Here is a 20912-nt window from a genome sequence, read left to right as displayed (position 1 = left end):
GTTCGTACTCGAGGGTACTCGTCCGTAGCCAACTTCCAGCTGTGCTCATCCTCCATACCACCCGTCCCAAGGTCAAGGGCAAGGCCCAGACGGACCAGAGAGAGGAGCTCCACTTCATCTTTCCCGTAGAGCTGGCGGATGTTACACGTTTATACAGAGTACTGTAGTCGTTACGTCCGCACGACGTTCTAGACTGATAATCAAATCATGATCATGAAGGTTCCCTAAAGCGTTCTGGAAAGGGTCGTAAGACTAGTTTTTTTTTTAGACATTCTTAAAAACGTGGTTTTTTTTTTTGTTTTTTTTTTTTTTTTTTTTTAACGTGTCGACGTCCGCAGAACGTCCACAGAATTAGAACGGATTGCAGTGGCGGATCCAGGCGAGGCGCACCGGGCGCGCGCCTTCTCCTTTAATACTTATTTTGCTTTTTTTGTTAAACGAAAGAAATAAAAAGAACAATGGAGGGGGGGGGGGGGGGGGGGATGCGCCCCCTTTAATTTCGTAAAGGCGCCTCCCCTTTACGGAGTTCCTGGAATTGCCCTGTTTTGAATATTCTTAAAAGGTTTTCAGCAGGTCCTTAAACATTTTGAAAGGTTTTTATTGTTTTTTTTTAACGTTTAAAAAAGTTTTTAACGTTCATTTGAAACGTTTTAAGTAAGTCGGAAACTTTCCGTAAAAGATGTTCTGAAAATGTTTTGACAAAACATCCAAATTCAAGAACGTTCAGAATACTGTCCCCTCGAATAATATGTGGAATTATATAAAACTGCGGGATAGTTCTAAAACGGTCTGCATGATCCAGGTGTTATACCCAAAGGGTACGCCATCTCTACAAATTGCCTTTAATAATAATCACACAAACAGGTGGATGCTTCATCACAATCGGACCTAAAGTAAAAGTTACACTCCGTGTATATAGGGCCTACAAGTATATTCAGTTTCAATTTCAATGTATTTTCATATTTCTCAATGAAAACAATAACAAAGTATAAGATATGATAGGCCTATATGCCCTACATAATATTCGGCTATATTATTAGAATGCACAATGACTTATTGCAAACATAATGGTGGTCAATGAATATGAAAGTTTGGATCTAAGTAAAAATACTAAAGAAATATGATGGAACCTCCATCAAGCTTGTTTCAATTATTGAATCGAATGTGAAGATTGAGATGAGGAGCATGGACACAACATAGGAGAAAATGTGAGGTGTCTATGTTGGTATGGAAAACAGAAAGAAAAGACAAAAATATACTCGGGGATAGGCCTATAGCAGATTCTTCAAATTGATACAGAAAGGAAAACAAATAATACATGCTGCAGACGGATTTACAGTCATTTCTAGAGCAATGTTGACAGTAAGTGTAATTATGCGATTTGAACAATATTACAGAAAACTATACCTGTGGGTCCTCAAAAGAGACAGGGGAAGTCTTGGTCATGAAGGGGAAACATTAATACATGTATAATAACATTCAAGATCGATCTATGTAGCCAGTTCCAATGAAGTGAGCGCAACAATAAAGCAGCTATTATACCGCGCCCCGAAGACTTTATATATTAGAGTGGATATATACGGAGAAGAATATCATGGTAAAAGGAATACATTTAAAGGTAAGAAGAATGCTGGTAAAAGGAGCGCAAACAGATGGGAGATATAGGCTCATCTGATTTGCTTTACAACAACCAATCACTCCAGCATAACATTCATAAACAAGATAGAAAAGAATTTCAGTTAACCATGCGTGATATAATCATTATTCAATAGACACCAGGGGCAGCGAACGTTTTCTATCTTCCTTGGGTGGGGGGGGGGGGGTGGCTGCGGGTCAATGGGGAGTGCAATGGGTCCCATTTTCGGATGAAACCGGCCCTCGCTCGCGATCCCGGGTTTTGTTGCGATTTTTGGTTGGTTAATTGGTTGGTTGGTAGGTTGGTTTAGCCTATTTCTGCCTTTTTTTCAGTCGGATCACACATAAATGTAAACAAGAGAATACATATACATTAGAAAATAACATTACACGACGCATAAGCTTATTAGCATACTGTCTTACAATATTAATTCAAAGTACATACATACAATATGAACATGATATAGGTCGAAGACGTATAGCATAATATCACCTTAAAAAGTTCAGAAAGAAATCGTTAGAACAGACAATTTATTGTAAATTAACTAAGTGATGATTGATTATTCATTCAGAATATATAGGGATGTCTTTACAATAAGCGAAGTTTAGAAAAAGGGGGATTTAAATGAATTGTGTATTCCTAGACATTGTAATAACAGAAAAACAGGAGACCGCCATCATAAAAATTATAAGCAGCTGTTTATGACATGGGCCTCGGGGTAAAATTTGAACTTGAATTCGACTTACATAACTGTAAGTTATAAGGGACGTGTCTACAAAACAGAATCAATAATCAACTCCAATGTTATCGCAATAATTTGTTAAGTAAAAGAGAATAGAGAGGAAAACTCAGAATAGTTTTCATTTTATTTGTTTTCAAGAGGCATTTTCCCGAATATAACAAACTATAATACGTGTATTCACTGTATGTTATTTCACGCTTGTTTGGAACTTGCTCAAACTGAGAATGACTGTATACTTCGTTGTGTGTGCGCATAGGGATGAGAAGTTTCGTTTTAAAAAGTATGCATACCAAATTTAGGAACTCTATAGACTCTACTGGAAAATCAGATAGCACCTGCACTTGTCTGTGTATTGTCAAGACAATGACTATTCCATGATAATTAACAAACACAACCGGTAGCGTTCGCCGTGCGTGCGGACTGCGCAGTCATGGAAAATTAATTCAGACTGTGACAGTTTGTCCAAAGATCCTATCTTTGCTTTGCTGTGTCTGCCGCCAGCTTTCTTACATCATAAAAACTTCATTTGTGTATATTGTCATTCTTTTTTAAATGATTCGTAATGAAGCTCAAAGTTAAAATTAGAGTGGAATACTTGTTTACATGTACTATATAGTGATATGTGTCTATCTTCATGCCATATTAGGAAGCGTACGCACTTAACTTGCCATATATGGGGTAACATCGGGCGCATTAGCCAATCATAAGCTGCGAAATGGAGGGGAAAAAATACTGTACTTTTATTGTGCGCACGGGGCGTGTCTAATGCAAAGACTGCGTTGCAGGCAGGCAGATGGTAGACCTGTGCAGCGGTTCGAGAAACCGTACATAATTTGACACCGCCACCACCGAAGTGCTGCTGGTGGGTCCTAGTCCCATCCGTGTATTTACGAGTGACGGAAGGGATACCGTTATAAAGTCGTCTGGACAGAAGAGACGTTCTTTGGAGCTGGAGTTGTACATAGCAGGAAAACTAAGACAAAATGCCACCCAAATTAATACGCAGTAAGTGCACTGTTGCGTTTTCTTTTGTTTGTTTTGTTTTCTCGCAAAATCAAATCACAGACTTCAATAATTCAGTGGCAGTGGTCGTCTAAAACTAGTAAAAGTAAAGAGCCATCATGCGGATATGGATATGCACTCACGGCTGGCTGCATGCATGCCCTCAATCTAGCGCAGCGCTGTCTCAGAAGAGGAACTAGACATAGCACAAATTAATTTCTCACTCACCACACCTCAAGTCAGGAGCCTATGTTATGGTTATGCTAGTACGATCAGCACATAACAAGCGAGGCGAAATTTAATAGAGGGACACAGTGCAGTGCCCCCAAAATCCCAGGTAGGATAGGGATAGCGGAGAAATGTTTGGACGATTTCCCATCCCCACACCCACCGCGCACTGGCCGGCCGGCCGCGCCGCATGCCATGCACTGGGCACTGCACTTGATAGACAGAAAGATCCGTCTGTCCGGAGGACTCTTTTGTATTTTGCCATTAACGCCGTCCTACGGAGGGGATCCGTGAAGCCAGACGCAGTCTCCGCGGAACATTCCCCGACGGACAGATACAGACCGATCTTTCGGTCAATGCACTTGACTGCTTACACTTCAGTCAGACTCTACAGTATTTCACAGAAAAATCTGTCTGTCCGGAGTTTTGTTTTTTTCCATCATTTTTTACATTAATGGCTCTCTTCCATCTCCATAGACATTCCGTGAAGCCAGACGGAGTCTCCGCGGAACATATCGCCGACAAGTTACACTCCACAGACCCATTTTTTGGTTAATTGACTGCTTAATATTTAAGACCATATTATTAGTCTCATAGACAGAAAAATCTGTCTGTCCAGCTCAGAGCCAGAGGAGTCTTTTATCATTTTTTTGCTTTGTCGGCTCTCTTCCATAGATGGAAAAATCTGTCTGTCTGGAGGTTACAGCTCGTTATTCCGAAGGTTCGTTATTCCGAAGGCTCTTTATTCCTAACAAGATTCGTTATTCCGAAGGTTCATAGTTCCGAATTTCATTTTCGGATTAACCAATCTTCGAAATAACGAACCTTCTGAATAACGCCACAAATTTTCGGATTAACGAACCCTTTTTCATTTTGGGATTAAGGAACCTCTAGGTATAGGGAATTTGCTTGTTTCGGATTAACGACCCTTCGGAATAACGAACCTTCGGAATAGCGAACCTTCGGAATAACGAACAGCACCCTGTCCGGAAGAGTCTTTTATCATTTTTTTACTTTATCGGCTCTCCTCCATCAGGGGATCCGTGAAGAAGAAGCCAGACGTGGTTTCCGCGGAACATATCCCTGACAACCAGATACACACAGAGCTACCAAGTCTCACGCATTCTGAGTGAGACTCAAGCATTTAGGGGTCGTCTCACGATCTTACGCATGGCACCAATATTTCTCACGCATCGGGTGAAGTCTGCAACTTTGGCCTATGATAATGAGCATAGCTCAAAGGATTTCCCTTTTGTCTTTCAAAATAAGTAAAAAATAGTCACTTAGGCCTACTTGTAAGTATGCACCTGATCGCACCATTATTTTATAAGGGCTAAAAATTGAAAAAGCTCCCTACCGTGATCAGGGGGGAAAACCCTCCCACACCCTCGCTCGCACGCACATTCGTGCGCCAAGATGCCGAGTCATGAAAATCTCACTCATAAAAATTTTTTGAACTTTGCATCCCTGGATACAGACCGATCTTTCGGTCAACAGACTACCCTAGGTGGACTAGTTAAATAAAAAGCATAAAACCCTTAGATTTGAGTCCGGCTGAAACCAAATGACACCATTCGTATCTTTCCCTGACCATGTAATTATTAGGCAATGCTGGGTTTCAGGGGGCTAAATTATTTTGGGCTACTATTAAAGGACAAGTTCACCTTCATAAACATAAGGATTGAGAGAATATAGTAATATTAGTAGAACACATCATTGCAAGTTTGAGGAAAATCAGACAATCCGTTCAAAAGTTATGAATTTTTGAAGTTTTTGTGCAGTACCCGCTGGATGAAAAGACTACTGCAGTGTATGAATAACTTAGATGTCACATGCGTACAACAATATAAGGAAAATATAAAGAGAATTTCACAAAATTCCATCTTTTGAAAAAAGTACACATTCCCCTGCCTCGTTACCGACAAATGTTATGGGTAATATTATTCCCCCTGCCTTTAGAAAGAGGCAAGTCAAGTGCTCTTTTATTATGCGAAAAAAGTGAAAATATGTTGAATTTTCTTTTACATTTTCTTTATACTGTTGTACGCATATGACTCACAAGCTGTAGTACTCTCCTCATCCAGCGGTTCCAACACAAAAATTAAAAAAATTCATAACTTTTGCATCGATTGTCCAATTTTCCTCAAACTTTCACTGATGTGTTCTACTAATAATGTTGCATTTTCTCAATCCTTATGTTTATGAAGGTGAACTTGTCCTTTAAGTATTTCATATAATTTATTATATTCCACATACTAAGAATCTTGCCATAAGATTGGTCAAGAGCTGATCACGTGATAAAGTGTAGTTTTGCCCATCACATCACCTGAGAAGAAAAGTTTGTTACACTCTATGTTGATAGTCCCTTTGTTTCGCTGATCTCTTCAGTCCATACAGTCCTAACGAGAGATGAGTATGCGCGAAATAAAAGTGCGTTGCACTGTGGACTATCACTTAACTAGGTCAAGTGGTAGTCCACAGTGCAATGCACTTTTAATTCGGTGCGCGGAGCAAGTTCGTTATTTTGTCATGTACGCGCATGCGTCTAAAGTAAACTACGTAGCCTAAGCCCCAAGGATACCTAAAGACAGCTAAAACGGTTTCAGATGTGGAATAAAATGGGAATATCTAGGACCCTAGATAGATGTGGAATAAGCAAATAATCAACTTTTAGTTTCAGGCAATGAGACAAACTTTCACTTCATGGGCGATCTGAATGTGTATGCTATCTTTCCTCAGCTGCGCTTCGGAAAGATAGCTACATCCAGATCGCCTCGGAAATGATAGTTTGTCCCATCATCTTCACCAACGTTGATTATTTGCTTACTATTGACATTGTCATTGCGATGACCTAGGTGAGTAGCATGGTGGGTTCTCTAATTAAATTTTATTCCAACCGCAGCCGCAGTGACCAACGTCAAATCCCATTTGATAGAGGTATGTTTACTTGTTTGTGTGCAAAATAACTCAAAAAGTTGTGGATGGATTTGGATGAAACTTGCAGGAAAAGTTGATAATGACGCAAGGAACAGATGATTAAATTTTTGTAGCGATCTAGAAATTTTTATGGATTTTTGATCTTTTGCAGATAGTGTCAATGAACTTGGGAGTTAAAGCTGTGCATATTAGAGGTTTGCATGTACATGCTCTAAAGTGTGTGCTCTGCTCGGGCGAGGTGCTGTGCAGCTGGAAGCTGATGATGTAAACAAAAGGCTTCTATATTGGCTTCTACAACATTGTAATGTTAAGTAGTCCAAGGCGGACAAGGCATCAATGGAAGTAACAGATTAACCCCTCTGCTAAATAATTTCTTGCTTTCATTGATTAATGCCATTTCCATCTTGGACCACAACAATGTCAGAATTTCAGAGCTTGGGTATTTGTTCCAAGTTCATTGTGTCACTGCCGGCAACCAGGGATAGCCTGGTGGTAGTGTCGCTGCCTGGAAAGCAATAGATGACAGGTTATAAGTCCTGTGGTTCTCTTTTTTTTTTCCTTCAACATATTTGTTAAATTATAGACCAGCAGTTGCAATCGTACAAATTTCATTTGTAGAGGGAGACAAATTGATGAAAACTCACACCTCAGCCTTTACCCCTCTGCTTAATAATCTCTTGCTTTCATCTAAATTCTTGTTGCTCAACAAGTCCTGTGGTGCTGGCAAAAGAATGTTGAAGTCACATGTAAGTCTTAAACACTTGAGTGTGATTGGCTGAGTGCCCTTTGACAATTAATGTATGGTCTTTGGTCATGATTTGTTTGCAACAGGGGTACAGAACAAGTGCTGTTTTTATTCCATCTTTTCCCTAACTGTAGGGTGACTTGTAAGGTAAACACATGTAACAATTGCCAGTAGGTTCAGAATGTTTGGTTGAACATGTACACATACTATCATGATGAATAGGGTAATATTAATGTCTTCTTCATGTCATCAATCCAGAGACTGTATTGGGATCTACCCCGGAGACAACTCGTGGGGCTCGTTGTTGCCTAACTGGGGACCCCAAAGGGAAGAACTTCCTGTATGTAAACGGCAAGAGTGTGTTTATCAGGGATATTGAGGTAAGAAGATGACATCATACTGTTCAAGGCCTGGTAACATGGGGATACCACAGAGTGGGAGGCTTTCCTGGCTTGGATATACACTCAGCAAGAAAAGGAAGTAAAGTCGTTTTCAAGTTCATATTTCTCATATATGAGATTTTGATAAAAATCATTGTTTCATGTACCATATCAAAGGTGATTTAATTGGCTATCATCGTGGTAGGGTAAAACAAAGAGGAATTTTATGAATGAGTGAACATATTCGTTTTTCTCCTCCAAGGCACAAAAAGTAAAATTTGCAGGAATTTACATTTTGTCATTCATTTGCAAATGCCCTTCAAGATAGCAGTGATAACGAAAGACCAGTTTAACACAGTGAGAGATATTACGAATGGAATAACAAATATAAGTTGTCATTCCCTTGTATCTCTTTACATCTTCAAACAAATACAAAATGGGAAACTAATGGGCAAAATAAGAATTTTCTGTCACAACTTAAACTTAAGATGACATAAAGAGTAAGGGGCAAAGGTGAAATGGACAAAATTTCTTGATTTCATTCTTTTAATTTAGGTGTTTAAGAATTCATGAGAGGAATTTAAGAACCAAATATTACTTTCAATTGTCCTAATTTGAAATAATATTTCAAATTTCTACCATTTTAGTTAATATTGCTTCTTCTCTAATGCCATTTGAATTCAGATTTCTTGGAAGATTCTTCATTTTTCCTCATTATTCTTAGCATTTCTTTATCTTTGGGGGGCTACAAAGACATTGTAGAGATCATAAGTTTATTTTTGCAAATTAGTTTGTGTTCTTATTCTAAATTTGTTGTTCTCATTGTTATATGTAAGAGCACTTCCACATAAGAGACAACTTATTCATTTTTGCAATTTTTACTTTTGTGCCTTGGAAGAGAAAAACGAATGTCTTCACTCATGCATAAAGTTTAAATTTTTGTTCACATACTAGTATATACTGGTACATAAAACATTAAAGATACTGTTTACCATTGGGAGCAGTGATTTTAAAAATGTTGGAGATATCAAATTTGATGCATATGTGTAGGTCAGTTGTACAGTGAATTCCCGTTATAACGAAGTCCTCGGGACCAGCAGTCTTCTTTCGTTATATTGAAATTTTGTTAAAACAATTACCCGGTAAACAATAAAAAACAGAGAGCTGATAATGTTGCAGCTTCAATTTTTTATTTCGTTGGAATCGAAATTTCATTATGACCATGTTCGTTATAATGGGAGTGCACTGTATCACAAAACATGCTACATACTATGTAAGCATTTCGCAATGAAGCCTTAGATATAAGGAGATATCACTATTTTTCTCACTGAACCATAACTGTAGACAGTTTTGTCCAGAAACATTTTCATCATAACTATAGTTCACAATTTATATATTTAACGGTACTTAACACTAATTATACTGATTCAAATTTTTACATTGGTTGTTTCTATCCCTAACTAACATTTTTGAACTATTTTGAAGCACTACTGATTTACAGCTGACTTTCTGTTTCATATGTAAATGGTAAATTATGCGTTTAATATTTAGCCAAACATTCTACAAGAAATATGAACTTGAAAAAGTGTTTGCTTTCTTTTTTTGAGTAGTGTATTTGAGAATCTTTGTCACAAATTGTGCACAGTTTTATCACTGATCTCTATGTGAAGAACACTCACAGGAGAAGAATCTCCACTGGAGTCAACTGTTGCCGATGAGGATATGCTATTATACACGCAATCACTGACGGGAGCTAGCGGTTTTTTTAGTATACCCTAATGAGAAGCAACTGAAGATCAATTCCATCAGACCACTCAGGTTACCCCCACCCTACTGGGTCTTTAACCTGTTGAGGACGAGTCCTGAGTATACTCGGGCAGGTGTCTATGGGAAATGCGTGTTTAAGCAAAATCAGTCCATCCTCACTTGGTTAAGATTCATGGTGACCACAAACATTGTAGGAACTTGATCCTTTTGGTCTTTTTACTTACTTTTGTATTGAATTGTACTTAGGAAAATTTCAGTCAAGACAACATTACGTTTCAGCCAGAAAATTAAAGGGACAGTATAATATTGGTGGAGATGAGGATTGAGCTTTTAACTTTTTGTGAAGTACTAAGAAACCACTTGTGAAATGCTACAGAGCATACAATTTTAAGAGGAATTTAAACTTAATTTGATGAAAATCAGGTTTTGAAATGGCTGAGATATAAATCCAGAAACAAAGTAAAACAAAGTGATCCTTATAAAAGGTGAATCCTACCCTTTATTAGGATTGGGTTGTTTTGGATGTTTCAGCCATGTCAAAACCAATTTTCAACAAATAAAGGTTGAATTCTTCTTGGAATTACATGCTCTTTCATATTTCTTAAGAGGTCACTCATTATCTCACCAAGAAAGGTTAGAAATCTGAAGCCTTGTCTCAACCAAAACTTTATCGTCCCTTTAAAATGACAGTTCCTCTGTCCGTTAGACCAGCACCTGCTGAAACTTTAAGGCAACCACTTAGTAACACCTTTGGTGCTGAGAAACAAAAATAAAGGGAATTAGGAGACGATTTTCTCTTTACGGTGTCATCCATTAAAGACACACTTTTGGGTCTGCTTTTAATGGTAGATGATGTCAAATGGAGTTTTAAATTCATGTTGTGATTCAATCCCACACAAACTTTCCATTTCATATTGTGCTGGTCCACTTAGTGTATCTGTACACAGAAATTTAGTTTTCTGACATTGTAGGTTATTGTACTGGTAATATCGCTATGAGATATAAGAGTGCAACTTTACTAACATACACAGATATAGCAATATATTAAGAGTCGTAGAGCAATCTCTAAAATGCCAAAAATTACATGCGCCTTGATCTAAGAGTAGTCGTCTGGCGTTATCGACTGCATTCAATTGCGTAGCTCGATAATTTTCTGTACAATCAGTGTACTACAATACTCTCAAAACACGCAAATGCATGCAAATGTCCACGTACACAGCTAGGTTGGTGCTGCCACGCCGCGCCGCACTGGGCCACTGACCAGGCAGCCGCGGCAGCGTCTACTCTTCCGGATGCATATGGCTTGATGAGGCGATACCAATAGACAGTATTCGATATAGCTGTGTGCAGACGGAGGTGAACGAAGGAAACATGCACACACCGATGGCCTACGCGCAGCTACTATTTTCAGATCTGGCTACTATTGCAGCGAGCAGTAGTGCGTGCTGATTTATTAAAATTAATATTTTAAAGTTTTGGGCATTTATTGTGATGGGATAGAATTTTCTCTAGAGTTCTGAGGACTTGCTCTCACACCTCTCAAATTTAAATTTTAGGGGAGAGATTCCATTTAAGTGGGAGAGTAACCCCCCCCCCCCCCCTTAAATGATGTTGAATGCAATTGAATGTCATGCTATGGATCTATTAATTTCACTCCCACAATCACAATCTCATATGAGTGTCCTAAGCCTGCTAATCATTAGCAAGTTTTGGAATATTGTTTGTGATATTTTAACGCCTATTAAAATCCTGAGTAAAAGGGAATTTTTCTTTAAAAAAACCCCAGCAATTTTAACACCACATTTGTCATGTTGATTTTCTTGAAATACTTTTTATTCCGTGTGCAGGCTGTACAGCACATTGACTGTGGAAAATCTCATGAGTAATTTGCCATGTCTCTACCGTATCGCTCTCTGTCTCTCCGCAGAATCCGGTGATTTGTGATGTGTACAATGAGCACCAGTACGCTACCACCTATGCGAAGTACACTCCAAGTGGCTTCTATATTGCTTCTTCTGGTAAGGTGGAGTGGATGACTGGAGTGCTGAACTTTTCAGTCAAAATTTCAATGCAAACACAAATTGTACGCACCCCATGTGATGGATCGCACATTGACTCCACCACCAACTATGTGGAGAACAGTAGTGATTGTGTGGAGCCAGATTGGCACTTGTCACCATGGTCACTTTTGTCAGCCAAAACTTTGCATAAAGGACAGTTGCAATGCCCCTAGACTACAGAGTTAAATCACATCATACATATTTTGCAGTGTTAGTGTATTTGAGTACCGGTATGTGCGAATGATTGGGTCATATACATCAGAAGGGTCCCAGTTTAGTTTAAGGGCTTATACAGTAGTTATCTTCAGGAGTAAATGATGTTGCTGAAATTGTCATTCCTGAGGTAAGCTTTAAATGATAAAGCGTACAGTCAACCAAGAAAAATAAACAGAAATAAAAACAAAACGAATGGCAGGAGGCTCATTAAGATTGTAAAGAAGAAGAAGAATTGCGAAGAAGAAAAAGAATTGGAGAATATTTCACATGGTAATGAAACAGTGATAACAACCCCATATCATTGGCTTAGAACTAGAAGGGCACAATCCTGTTCTAAGATTTGAGCCTAACATGAAATGAAACAATAAATTTTCATGAATAAAAAGTTCATTAAATAAGAATTGAGTACATTTAAGAGAGTTGTTGCAAACAGCGGGCAAAAATAGTGCCCATGTGGTTTTAGTTTTTAACATCATACTGAAGATGGAAATGATTTAAGATTGATGCCACTATGAAGAGAAGATCAAGCTGGCTCTACAATGTAATACACCAATAATTCAATCCCCCCCCCCCCCCAAATTGCTACAACGACTTTCTGGTTCTCAGCCGAATGATATGCATATTTCAAGAAGTGATGATGTCATCGCCTCACAAATCTACCATTGATGGTACACAATGTTGTTTTAAATTAAATGTGGGGTTTTTGTTTGTTTGTATTTTTTTTTAACCACCAATGTTCTTGTATGAAGATTTGATACATTGCCAGTCAGCACATTGATATTGAACTGAGCTGTTTTCTTCCTCATTGCCTGGACTCTTGAGGAGTGCACAATAATTTTCTTCTATGCTTTCCATCCAGACAAGTCGGGCAAGGTGAGGATTTGGGACACCGTGAACAAGGAACATGTCTTGTATAAGGAGTACCAGCCCATTAGTGGGGCAATCAGAGATATTGCCTTTACCGAGGACAGCAAAAGAATGATTGTGGTTGGAGAGGGAAGAGACAAGTAAGTTTAGTAGAAAAATGATGTAATATGTGTATATATCCTTTTCCCATATTTTGGTGAGGCTCATAATGCCTGTGCTTTATCAGATCATGACAAAATGCCAGGACATTTCCCAGGCAATCAACATTTTATTTTTATATGTGGTTGGAGGGGGAAGAGACAAGTAAGTTTAGTAGAAAAAATTATGTAATATGTGTTATCCTTTTCCCATATTTTGGTGATGCTATATGCCTGTGCTTTATCAGATCATGACAAAATGCCAGGACATTTCCCAGGCAATCAACATTTTATTTTTATATGTGGTTGGAGGGGGAAGAGACAAGTAAGTTTAGTAGAAAAATGATGTAATATGTGTTATCCTTTTCCCATATTTTGGTAATGCTATATGCCTGTGCTTTATCAGATCATGACAAAATGCCAGGACATTTCCCAGGCAATCAACATTTTATTTTTTTTTTTCATTTTTTTAGATGGATTCTGTGGTTAAGAAGGACTTTCGTGTTAATCCATTCCTATACAGAACTTGAATAGAATAGAATAGAAACAAGTCAATTCAAATCAAGTGAAAGATTTGATTTAAAACGAAAACATGTTACAAGTTGCATGCATGCCTGGGTAGATGCAGCAGCACACATGTCAATGGCATGTATGCACCTTCGGAATATGCTGCAATTCAAATCTACCTTTAGCACGTACAATCTCTCGCCAAAAATAAAGTGACCAAAATATTTACACAATTTTATTCATGCCACTTCTCTGTGTAAAATGTGCAACCTTTTTTTTTTTAATAGATTTTGTCAACTATTCCACATTTATGCATTCTAACATATCATATCAGTGTGTCAGACATACCTACTGGCTGTATTGCCCACTCTGTTAAAGAGGAAATCCACACCAAAATAGATTAGAGAAAGAGAAAATATTTCCTACAGAGCAATACAAAAAGGACAAAAATTGGATAAGAAATAAGGAAGATATGACATTTTAAAATGTAAATTTTTTTGGAGCGACATTTCTTGACCAGTACTTATCAGTATTCAAATAAGCAAGGCAACAATGTCATGCTCTCACAATTTCTTGTATTTCAGCGATATGAATATAAAACTGGCCCACCCAAAAAAAAAATTAACAAATATTAACTCTGATATATCTTGGTAAGGGAACATGTTTTACTTGTATTAGCTAAAAATATATGTTTTCATATATCACATACATGAAAAATGGTGAGGGTATGGCATCATCAACTCTCTCATTTGAATATTCATATGGACTGGTCAAGAAATGTTTTCTAAAAACATTTGAAATTTCAGAATGCCATATTTTCCTTATTTGTCATCTGATTTTTGTCATTTTTATATCGTACTGTAGGGAATATTTTTCTCTTTGTTTTGAAGTCTTTTTTATCCCTCCGCCACGAAGTGGCGCCGGAGGCATTATGTTTTCGGATTGTCCGTCCGTCCGTCTGTCCTTCCGTCCGTCCTTCCGTCCGTCCGTAATGAATTTTGTGGACAGGGTAACTATCAAAACCTTTTGAGGTATCCTAATGAAACTTGGCATGTAATGTATTAGGGGGTGATGTTGTGCCTATTAACTTTTGGGTGCACATGCTTAAGGTGAAAAGGTCAAAAGGTCAAGGTCAAATACATAAAATTTCACTATTTTCATCATATCTATGCAATGCCTGAAGATATTTTCTTGAAACTTAGTGTATACATGTATTACCCGATTAAAATTCTCTGGTGAAAGTTTGGGTCATGAGGTCAAAGGTCAAAGGTCAAAAGGTCAAGTAAAAATATTAAAACTTCACCTTTTTTCTCTGTACCTTGGAAATTGTTCAAGGTATCTGCATGGACCTAGTATATATACATGTACTGACTGGCAGTGATTATCTAGACAATTTAGGGTTCATGGGGTCAAAGGTCAGGGGTCAAAGGGCAACACTTCAAAATTTTATTATTTCCTTCTTGTTTATGCAATGCCAGCAGGATTATTATTATTTTTTTTTACACTAGGTGCATGCTTATAACCTAATAGAGATTCTCTGGAAAGTTTTTTTTTTTTTTTTTTTTGCCTCAAAGGTCAAAAGGTCACAGATCAAGTGAAAGTGCTGAAATAAGTTTTTCCTCCATATCTCGGAAGTGGCTCAAGTTATCTTAAAACGTACTACATATTTATGCATGTTCTGCCTGACAGTGATTATCTTATGAATTTTAAGGTCAAAGGCAAGATGAAAATGGTAACAATTTACTCTTCAATACAGAAATTGCACTTTTTCTCCATACCTTGAAAATTACTGAATGCATTATAAACGTATGAATGGGTCAAAGTCAAGTTAAAGTCCGTAAATCCCAAATACATGCTCTCCTATTCATCCAATTAAACCTAGGTCAAGAAAGGTGAACATCCAACACATTTGTGACAAACTTGTCATTTTAATATTTTGCCAATTTTGTGAAAATGTAATCACACATTGTCCACATGTACTATTTAGACCTATTAGGAGAATAATGCATTATGGCGGAGGCATACCAGTCGCCATAGCGACATTTCTAGTTTTTTTTTCTAATATTTGGGATGGATTTCCACTTTAAGTACTAATTGTGAAGGGTTTGCTCATGGCCACCATCCTTCCCATCAGATATGGTGCAGCATTTTTGGTGGACACCGGAACCTCTGTAGGAGCCATTGATTCTTTGACCAAGACAGCAATATCCTGTGATATCAGGCAGTGCAGGCCGTACAGGGCTGTTGTTGGTTCTGATGCCTTCAAGGTCAACTTCTACCAGGGCCCACCTTTCAAGTTCCACAGCAAACATGAGGTGGGCATCAATTTGAAAAGATACAACACAAGCTTTTATTCCCGTACTGTACAGGTAAAATATGCCTGCAAATCCAGCTGTCATTTTTCTGTGCAAAAGACATGAATTTTTGTCCATTGTTTGCTTTTATTTGTACATTGCTTTTTGCTATTACAGTCCAACCTCTTTTATCCGGCTTCCTTTATCCAGCCCCCCTTTATCCGGATCTCTCTATTATCCTGATACCATCTCGCTGTGATTTTTTTTTTTTTTCAGTCTATTGATTATGGGGGAAAAGGGGTATTTCAAGCTCCAACAACATTGCTACACAAACTTATTTTGAATTACATATCATTCCCAACGTAATTAACATATGTTGCATTCACATCAAATCTTAATCTGAAAAACGTGTATCCAGACATTCAGTATCCTCAAATGACCACAAGAATGTGGACAGAAAACTTTTTATTAAATCAGGGCTCGGTACAGGGGGAATTTATAGCTTTGAAATCATCAGGCTGAGATTTGTCTTATAATGAAATTTATGTTTCTAAGATATATTTTGGCATTTCCTCTGAATGCAGCGCCACACTGGATTTGTGCACTGTGTACGCTTCTCCACTAATGGTGCCCTGTTTGCATCAGCCAGCTCTGATAAAACGGTAAGATATGCTGCAGTGATTAATCTTACTTTTTCGATCTTTGCTCTTTTCAAAACAGACCCACTCCCCAAAAGAGGATATTCTTTAAATGTCAATGTGTGTGTATGTGACAAGTTCTTAATGTCATATTCAGGTTTTCATCAGTATGAATATCCCAGTTTGCTGTTTGACAGTTGAAATAATTGTTATGCGCTGTTCTTGTGATATTTTCAGGAAAATAGAATATTGTATAGAAAACCTGTTTTGCATGATGTTGTTGATATAGGGTGGGTTTTTTACAATTTTTTTTTCACAAAAAATGTAATGCTATTACCTTCTGGAGGTTCAAAACTGCTCGAAGTTAGTTTGCATGTTCAGACTTATCACTGGAACTCCAGTGATGTTTTCATTTGTGTAACTTTTCTGTGTTTCCGGTGCAATTTTGTTTTCACAGTGCTACCTGTATGATGGTGCCACAGGAGAGTTCAAACGTGGCCTGGCAGGCGATGCACAGCCACATGATGGTGGAATTTATTGCGTAAGATACCGTCCATTTCCTAATGATGATATTTATCTTCTGTGTTCTTAAAGGGGACTGTACAGTACTGGTTGAGGTGAGGATTCAGGTTTATAACATATCTAAGTGAGATAATGAGAAACCTCTTATGAAATATGAAAGAGCATGTAATTTTAAGGATTCAACATTTATTTGATTAAAATTGGTTTTCAAATGGCTGAGGTATCCAAAAACTTGATAATAATAAAAGGCGACAGGCCACGCCTTTTATTAGGATCTCTTTGTTTCACCTTGTTTTTGGATATCTCAGCCATTTCAAAATCGATTTTCATCAAATAAACTTTTTATTCTCCTTAGAATTGCATGCTCTTTGACATCACATAGAGTGGTTTCTGAATATCTCGCAAAACGTTAAAAGCTAAATCCTCACCTCAGCCAGAACTGTACAGTCCCTTTAAAGCTGTTGAATTGTTCTAATATGTGTGAATACACTATCTTGTTTCTTAATACCAACTTTTATCTCAAATTTTCTTGGTGCCTGAAGGGGTACTTGGTGTCTTTGAATGCTCCCAGTCACATACTGGTGGAATTTATAGTTTAATTCACTGGCATAAAGATTAATGCGTTGGTTGATTATTCATGTGGTATTGTTTTGGGGTCACAAAGAATACATACTACGGTACTAATGGTACCTAGAATGGCAGGAAATTCAGAAAAAAAAAATGTGTCCTTTTCCACTCTTCTTCTTTGTAAGAGTGAGCATCTGCATAGACTGCTCGCCAAATTTGCCTCTTTATCATTTTTTTTTTCACTCTGTTGATGCAGCTGGTCAGATTCTTGGTGAGATTTGAGACTATTGGCATGAGGCTAAAGAAGGCTGCAATCTTTCTTCCTTTGAATTTAGCATGGCAGGGATGAAGGGAACAAATGACAAGAAGAATGATTTATTCCCCCAGGTTTCTTGGAGTCCAGACTCCACCCAGCTTCTTACATCATCTGGTGACAGAACAGTCAAGATTTGGGACGTAGAGACAGGCCAAGCGGTGACGTGAGTGCAGTGCTTGTTATCTTCTTAATCTTTCATGTATTTTTTTCCTGCTTGTTTTATATGATTTGTTTTTTCATTTAGGCGTAAAATGTTTCATTTTTATTTTCATTTAGTTTTAACTTTTTTTTCTTTTTTTTTTTTGGGGGGGGGGGGTGTAATTTCATTGATTAAAAAGAAACACACCTTACATACCTCTGGTCCATGTAAATAGAATTCAACTTTCTAGTCATGATATGAATTATATAAAATAACACAAATCTTGATAAATGAGACATTAATTGTCTCAACCAGTCTGTATGACCTCAAGGGGATAGAAATTTTCAGGACACTTCATTTTGTTTGTTTATTTTTTTATTCATTTCGTCCTCTTTTTAAATTTTCAAGCCCACTATCAGTCTCAGGTTGTTGTTGTTGGGTTTTTTTTTTCAGTGAGTACGTACATCATTTTACAGCATATAATGATACAGAACAAAAGATAACATTCACAGGACGAAAAAGAACATATTGGCACAAAACAATAACAACACTAGAGGTTGACTGAAGTAAAAAAACAAAAAAAAAAACAAGTTGTCTGGATAGAGTAAAAAGATGATAAAAGAAGCAACATAGGTGCTCATTTGCAATATTGTAGATTATCTTACGTCAAATTGTGAATGGACAAAGCTGAAAAATGACTTTTATTTTATGAATGAAAAACAAAAAATCAGTGATTATTCAGATCTGAAATCACCTTATCAAAGCAGAGTTTGGCAGATGATGTGATCAAAGTTTGACAAAAATTGATTTAACTGGCTGTCACATCTGAGCTTGATTTGTAAGCTGTTATAGACATTTGACATTACACACAGTGTGCTGTTTCTCTTAAACAGTCTATGTTTGGCTTTAATAAAGAAACCTAGGATTTATTATTTACCAGTTGGTAACGTGAAAATTTTGTTCTTATTTTAGCAGAAATCTCGGTAGGAATGAGTTTATGAAGTAGGTTGAAAACCAATATGGCTAAATCTTTTTTGTTTTAAATTTCACACACGTAGAAGAAAGATTATACATACTATATTTATGTCTCATACAGTAACTTTCTACTTTTTTGTAGTGAGCTTCAATACTTCAATTCATTTGTACATGTTTCATTTCCAGTGTTAAAAAGATATGAAAATGAAATAGAAAAGAAAGAAAAGAATGACATGAAAGTAGAAAGTGATAGAAATATGTATATGATTCTCTGAGGTGCATGAAACAACAACAAAGATGCAGCAACTGACTGGAATTATTGATGATAGCAGTGCAGCACTTGACATACCTAGTGCACCTTTAAGGACAAGTCCACCTTCATCGAGGTGTAGATTGAGTGGATGCAGCAATAACACATCAGTGAGAGTTTGAGAAAATTGGACTATCCGTTCAAAAGTTATGAGTTTTTAAAGTTTCTTGGCAGTCACTGCTGAATGAGAAGACTACTACAGCTTGTGATGTCACATGTTGCAATGATATAAAGAAAATTCGACATGTTTTCGCTTTTCTCGCATAATAACAGGACACTTGACTTCCCTCTGTCTGAAGGCAAGGGAAATAATATTACCATTAACATACATCAGTGACATGTTGAGGAAATGTATACCTTTTTCAAAATTGTGTGAAATTCTCTTTATATTTACGTTCTATCATTCTACGCATGTGACGCCATACACTGTAGTCGTCTTATCCAGCAATGACTGTGCAGATACTTGAAAAATTCATTACTTTTGAACGGAATGTCCACTTTTCCCCAAACTTTCGCTGATGTGTTCTACAAATATTGCTTCATCAGCACTCAATCCACATGAATATGAAAGTGGAGTTGTCCTTTAATTAAAATGCATCCTAGATCTCGCTTCCACGGTGTTTTGTCTCCTGTGATTAGGACCTTTAAGATGGGCGATGATAAGGTTAACGACCAACAAGTTGCCTGCTTGTGGCAGAACAAGTATCTCCTCACACTGTCCCTCAATGGCAATATCAGCTACCTGGATCCTGACAATCCCTCCAAACCCATCAGGATCATCAAGGTATGCTCGTTCAAATCAATGATTCTTATGTTGAGTTGTTTCTGTAGCAACTGATTGACGAATTGCCCTTCAGCAACATAACTAAACACCAGGTATTCAGAGTATTAGAAGTAGTGATTATGGAAATCATGGGCATACATTTCTTGGGTTTGACTTGAACAATGATTTCCTGATTGCTAGACATGCTTGTTTTTCCCCTCGGTTATTGTTTCGAATGTGTAGATAGTGTCCTATCTGAGTTTTTGTCTTCTTCATTTTTTGCTCTTCCTGCTTTTTTTGTTGATTCCTCTTTGATGTGAGAGTTGCTGTTGAAACTTTGATAGTGCATACATATATACTACCGAATAAAGATTCTCCAGAGAGAGTTTCGGGTCGTGAGGTCAAGGTCAAGTGAAAATGTTAAAATTTCACTTTTTTCTCCACAAATGTTCATGTAGTACTGATGGTTTATAGTGACCTCGTCTACAGCCACTATGTCTATTTTCCAATTGGTCTACTGGCATATCGTCTATTACCGATTCATCTAATACCCATTTGGTCTACAACTCGTTTCATCCAGTACCCATATTGTCTAATAGTCACTTTGCCCACTACCCGTACTGTCTAATACCCAACTCGTCTAAGGAGCATTTCGTCTACAAAACAATTGATCTAATAGCCAAATCGTCTACACTCACAATGTCTATTTGCCATGTCGTCTAATATCTATTTTGTCTACTACTAGTTAGTCTACTCCCAACTCGTCTACAAGTCATTTAGTCTACATTCACTTTGTCTAGTTATCATATCGTCCAACCCTTAGTTTGTCCATACCCAATATGGTCTATACCCATCTGGTCTACTCCCAACTCGTCTACTCCCAATTGGTCTACTCCCAACTGGTCTACTCCCAATTGGTCTACTCCCAATTGGTCTACTCCCAATTGGTCTACTCCCAATTGGTCTACTCCCAATTGGTCTACTCCCAAATTGTCTACTCCCAATTGGTCTATACTCGTCTTTACCCAATTGGTGTACTCCCAACTGATATAGTTTTACTCTCAACAATTTACCCAAACTGATCATTTCCATCTGGTCATGCTAATACTGAATATTCCACTTTGTCTAGTGTCCAGTCCGTCTCACTGTCATGAACTATTCATA

The 20912-nt window shown here is 37.6% G+C and overlaps 1 protein-coding gene across 1 annotated transcript in view; it reads left to right on the top strand.

Annotated features, from left to right (window-relative positions):
* The first annotated feature begins 3178 nt into the window (after window positions 1-3178).
* LOC139717822 (WD repeat-containing protein 1-like) overlaps window positions 3179-20912 on the top strand; it is a 32090-nt gene continuing 14356 nt past the window's right edge. The window contains exons 1-9 of the mRNA XM_071629318.1: window positions 3179-3383; window positions 7549-7670; window positions 11365-11455; window positions 12573-12720; window positions 15359-15539; window positions 16103-16180; window positions 16614-16697; window positions 17543-17724; window positions 19625-19769. Of these exons, the coding sequence (XP_071485419.1) occupies window positions 3362-3383; window positions 7549-7670; window positions 11365-11455; window positions 12573-12720; window positions 15359-15539; window positions 16103-16180; window positions 16614-16697; window positions 17543-17724; window positions 19625-19769 (1053 nt within the window). The 5' untranslated portion in view covers window positions 3179-3361. The remainder of the gene's footprint in view (window positions 3384-7548; window positions 7671-11364; window positions 11456-12572; window positions 12721-15358; window positions 15540-16102; window positions 16181-16613; window positions 16698-17542; window positions 17725-19624; window positions 19770-20912) is intronic.

The sequence above is a fragment of the Diadema antillarum genome, unplaced genomic scaffold (genome assembly GCF_040938485.1).
Source record: "Diadema antillarum isolate AM-2024a unplaced genomic scaffold, OU_Dant_1.0 scf00000083, whole genome shotgun sequence".
Classification (NCBI taxonomy): Eukaryota; Metazoa; Echinodermata; class Echinoidea; order Diadematoida; family Diadematidae; genus Diadema; species Diadema antillarum.
The sequence above is the reverse complement of the archived record's forward strand: the minus strand, read 5'-3'. Positions and strand labels throughout refer to the sequence as shown.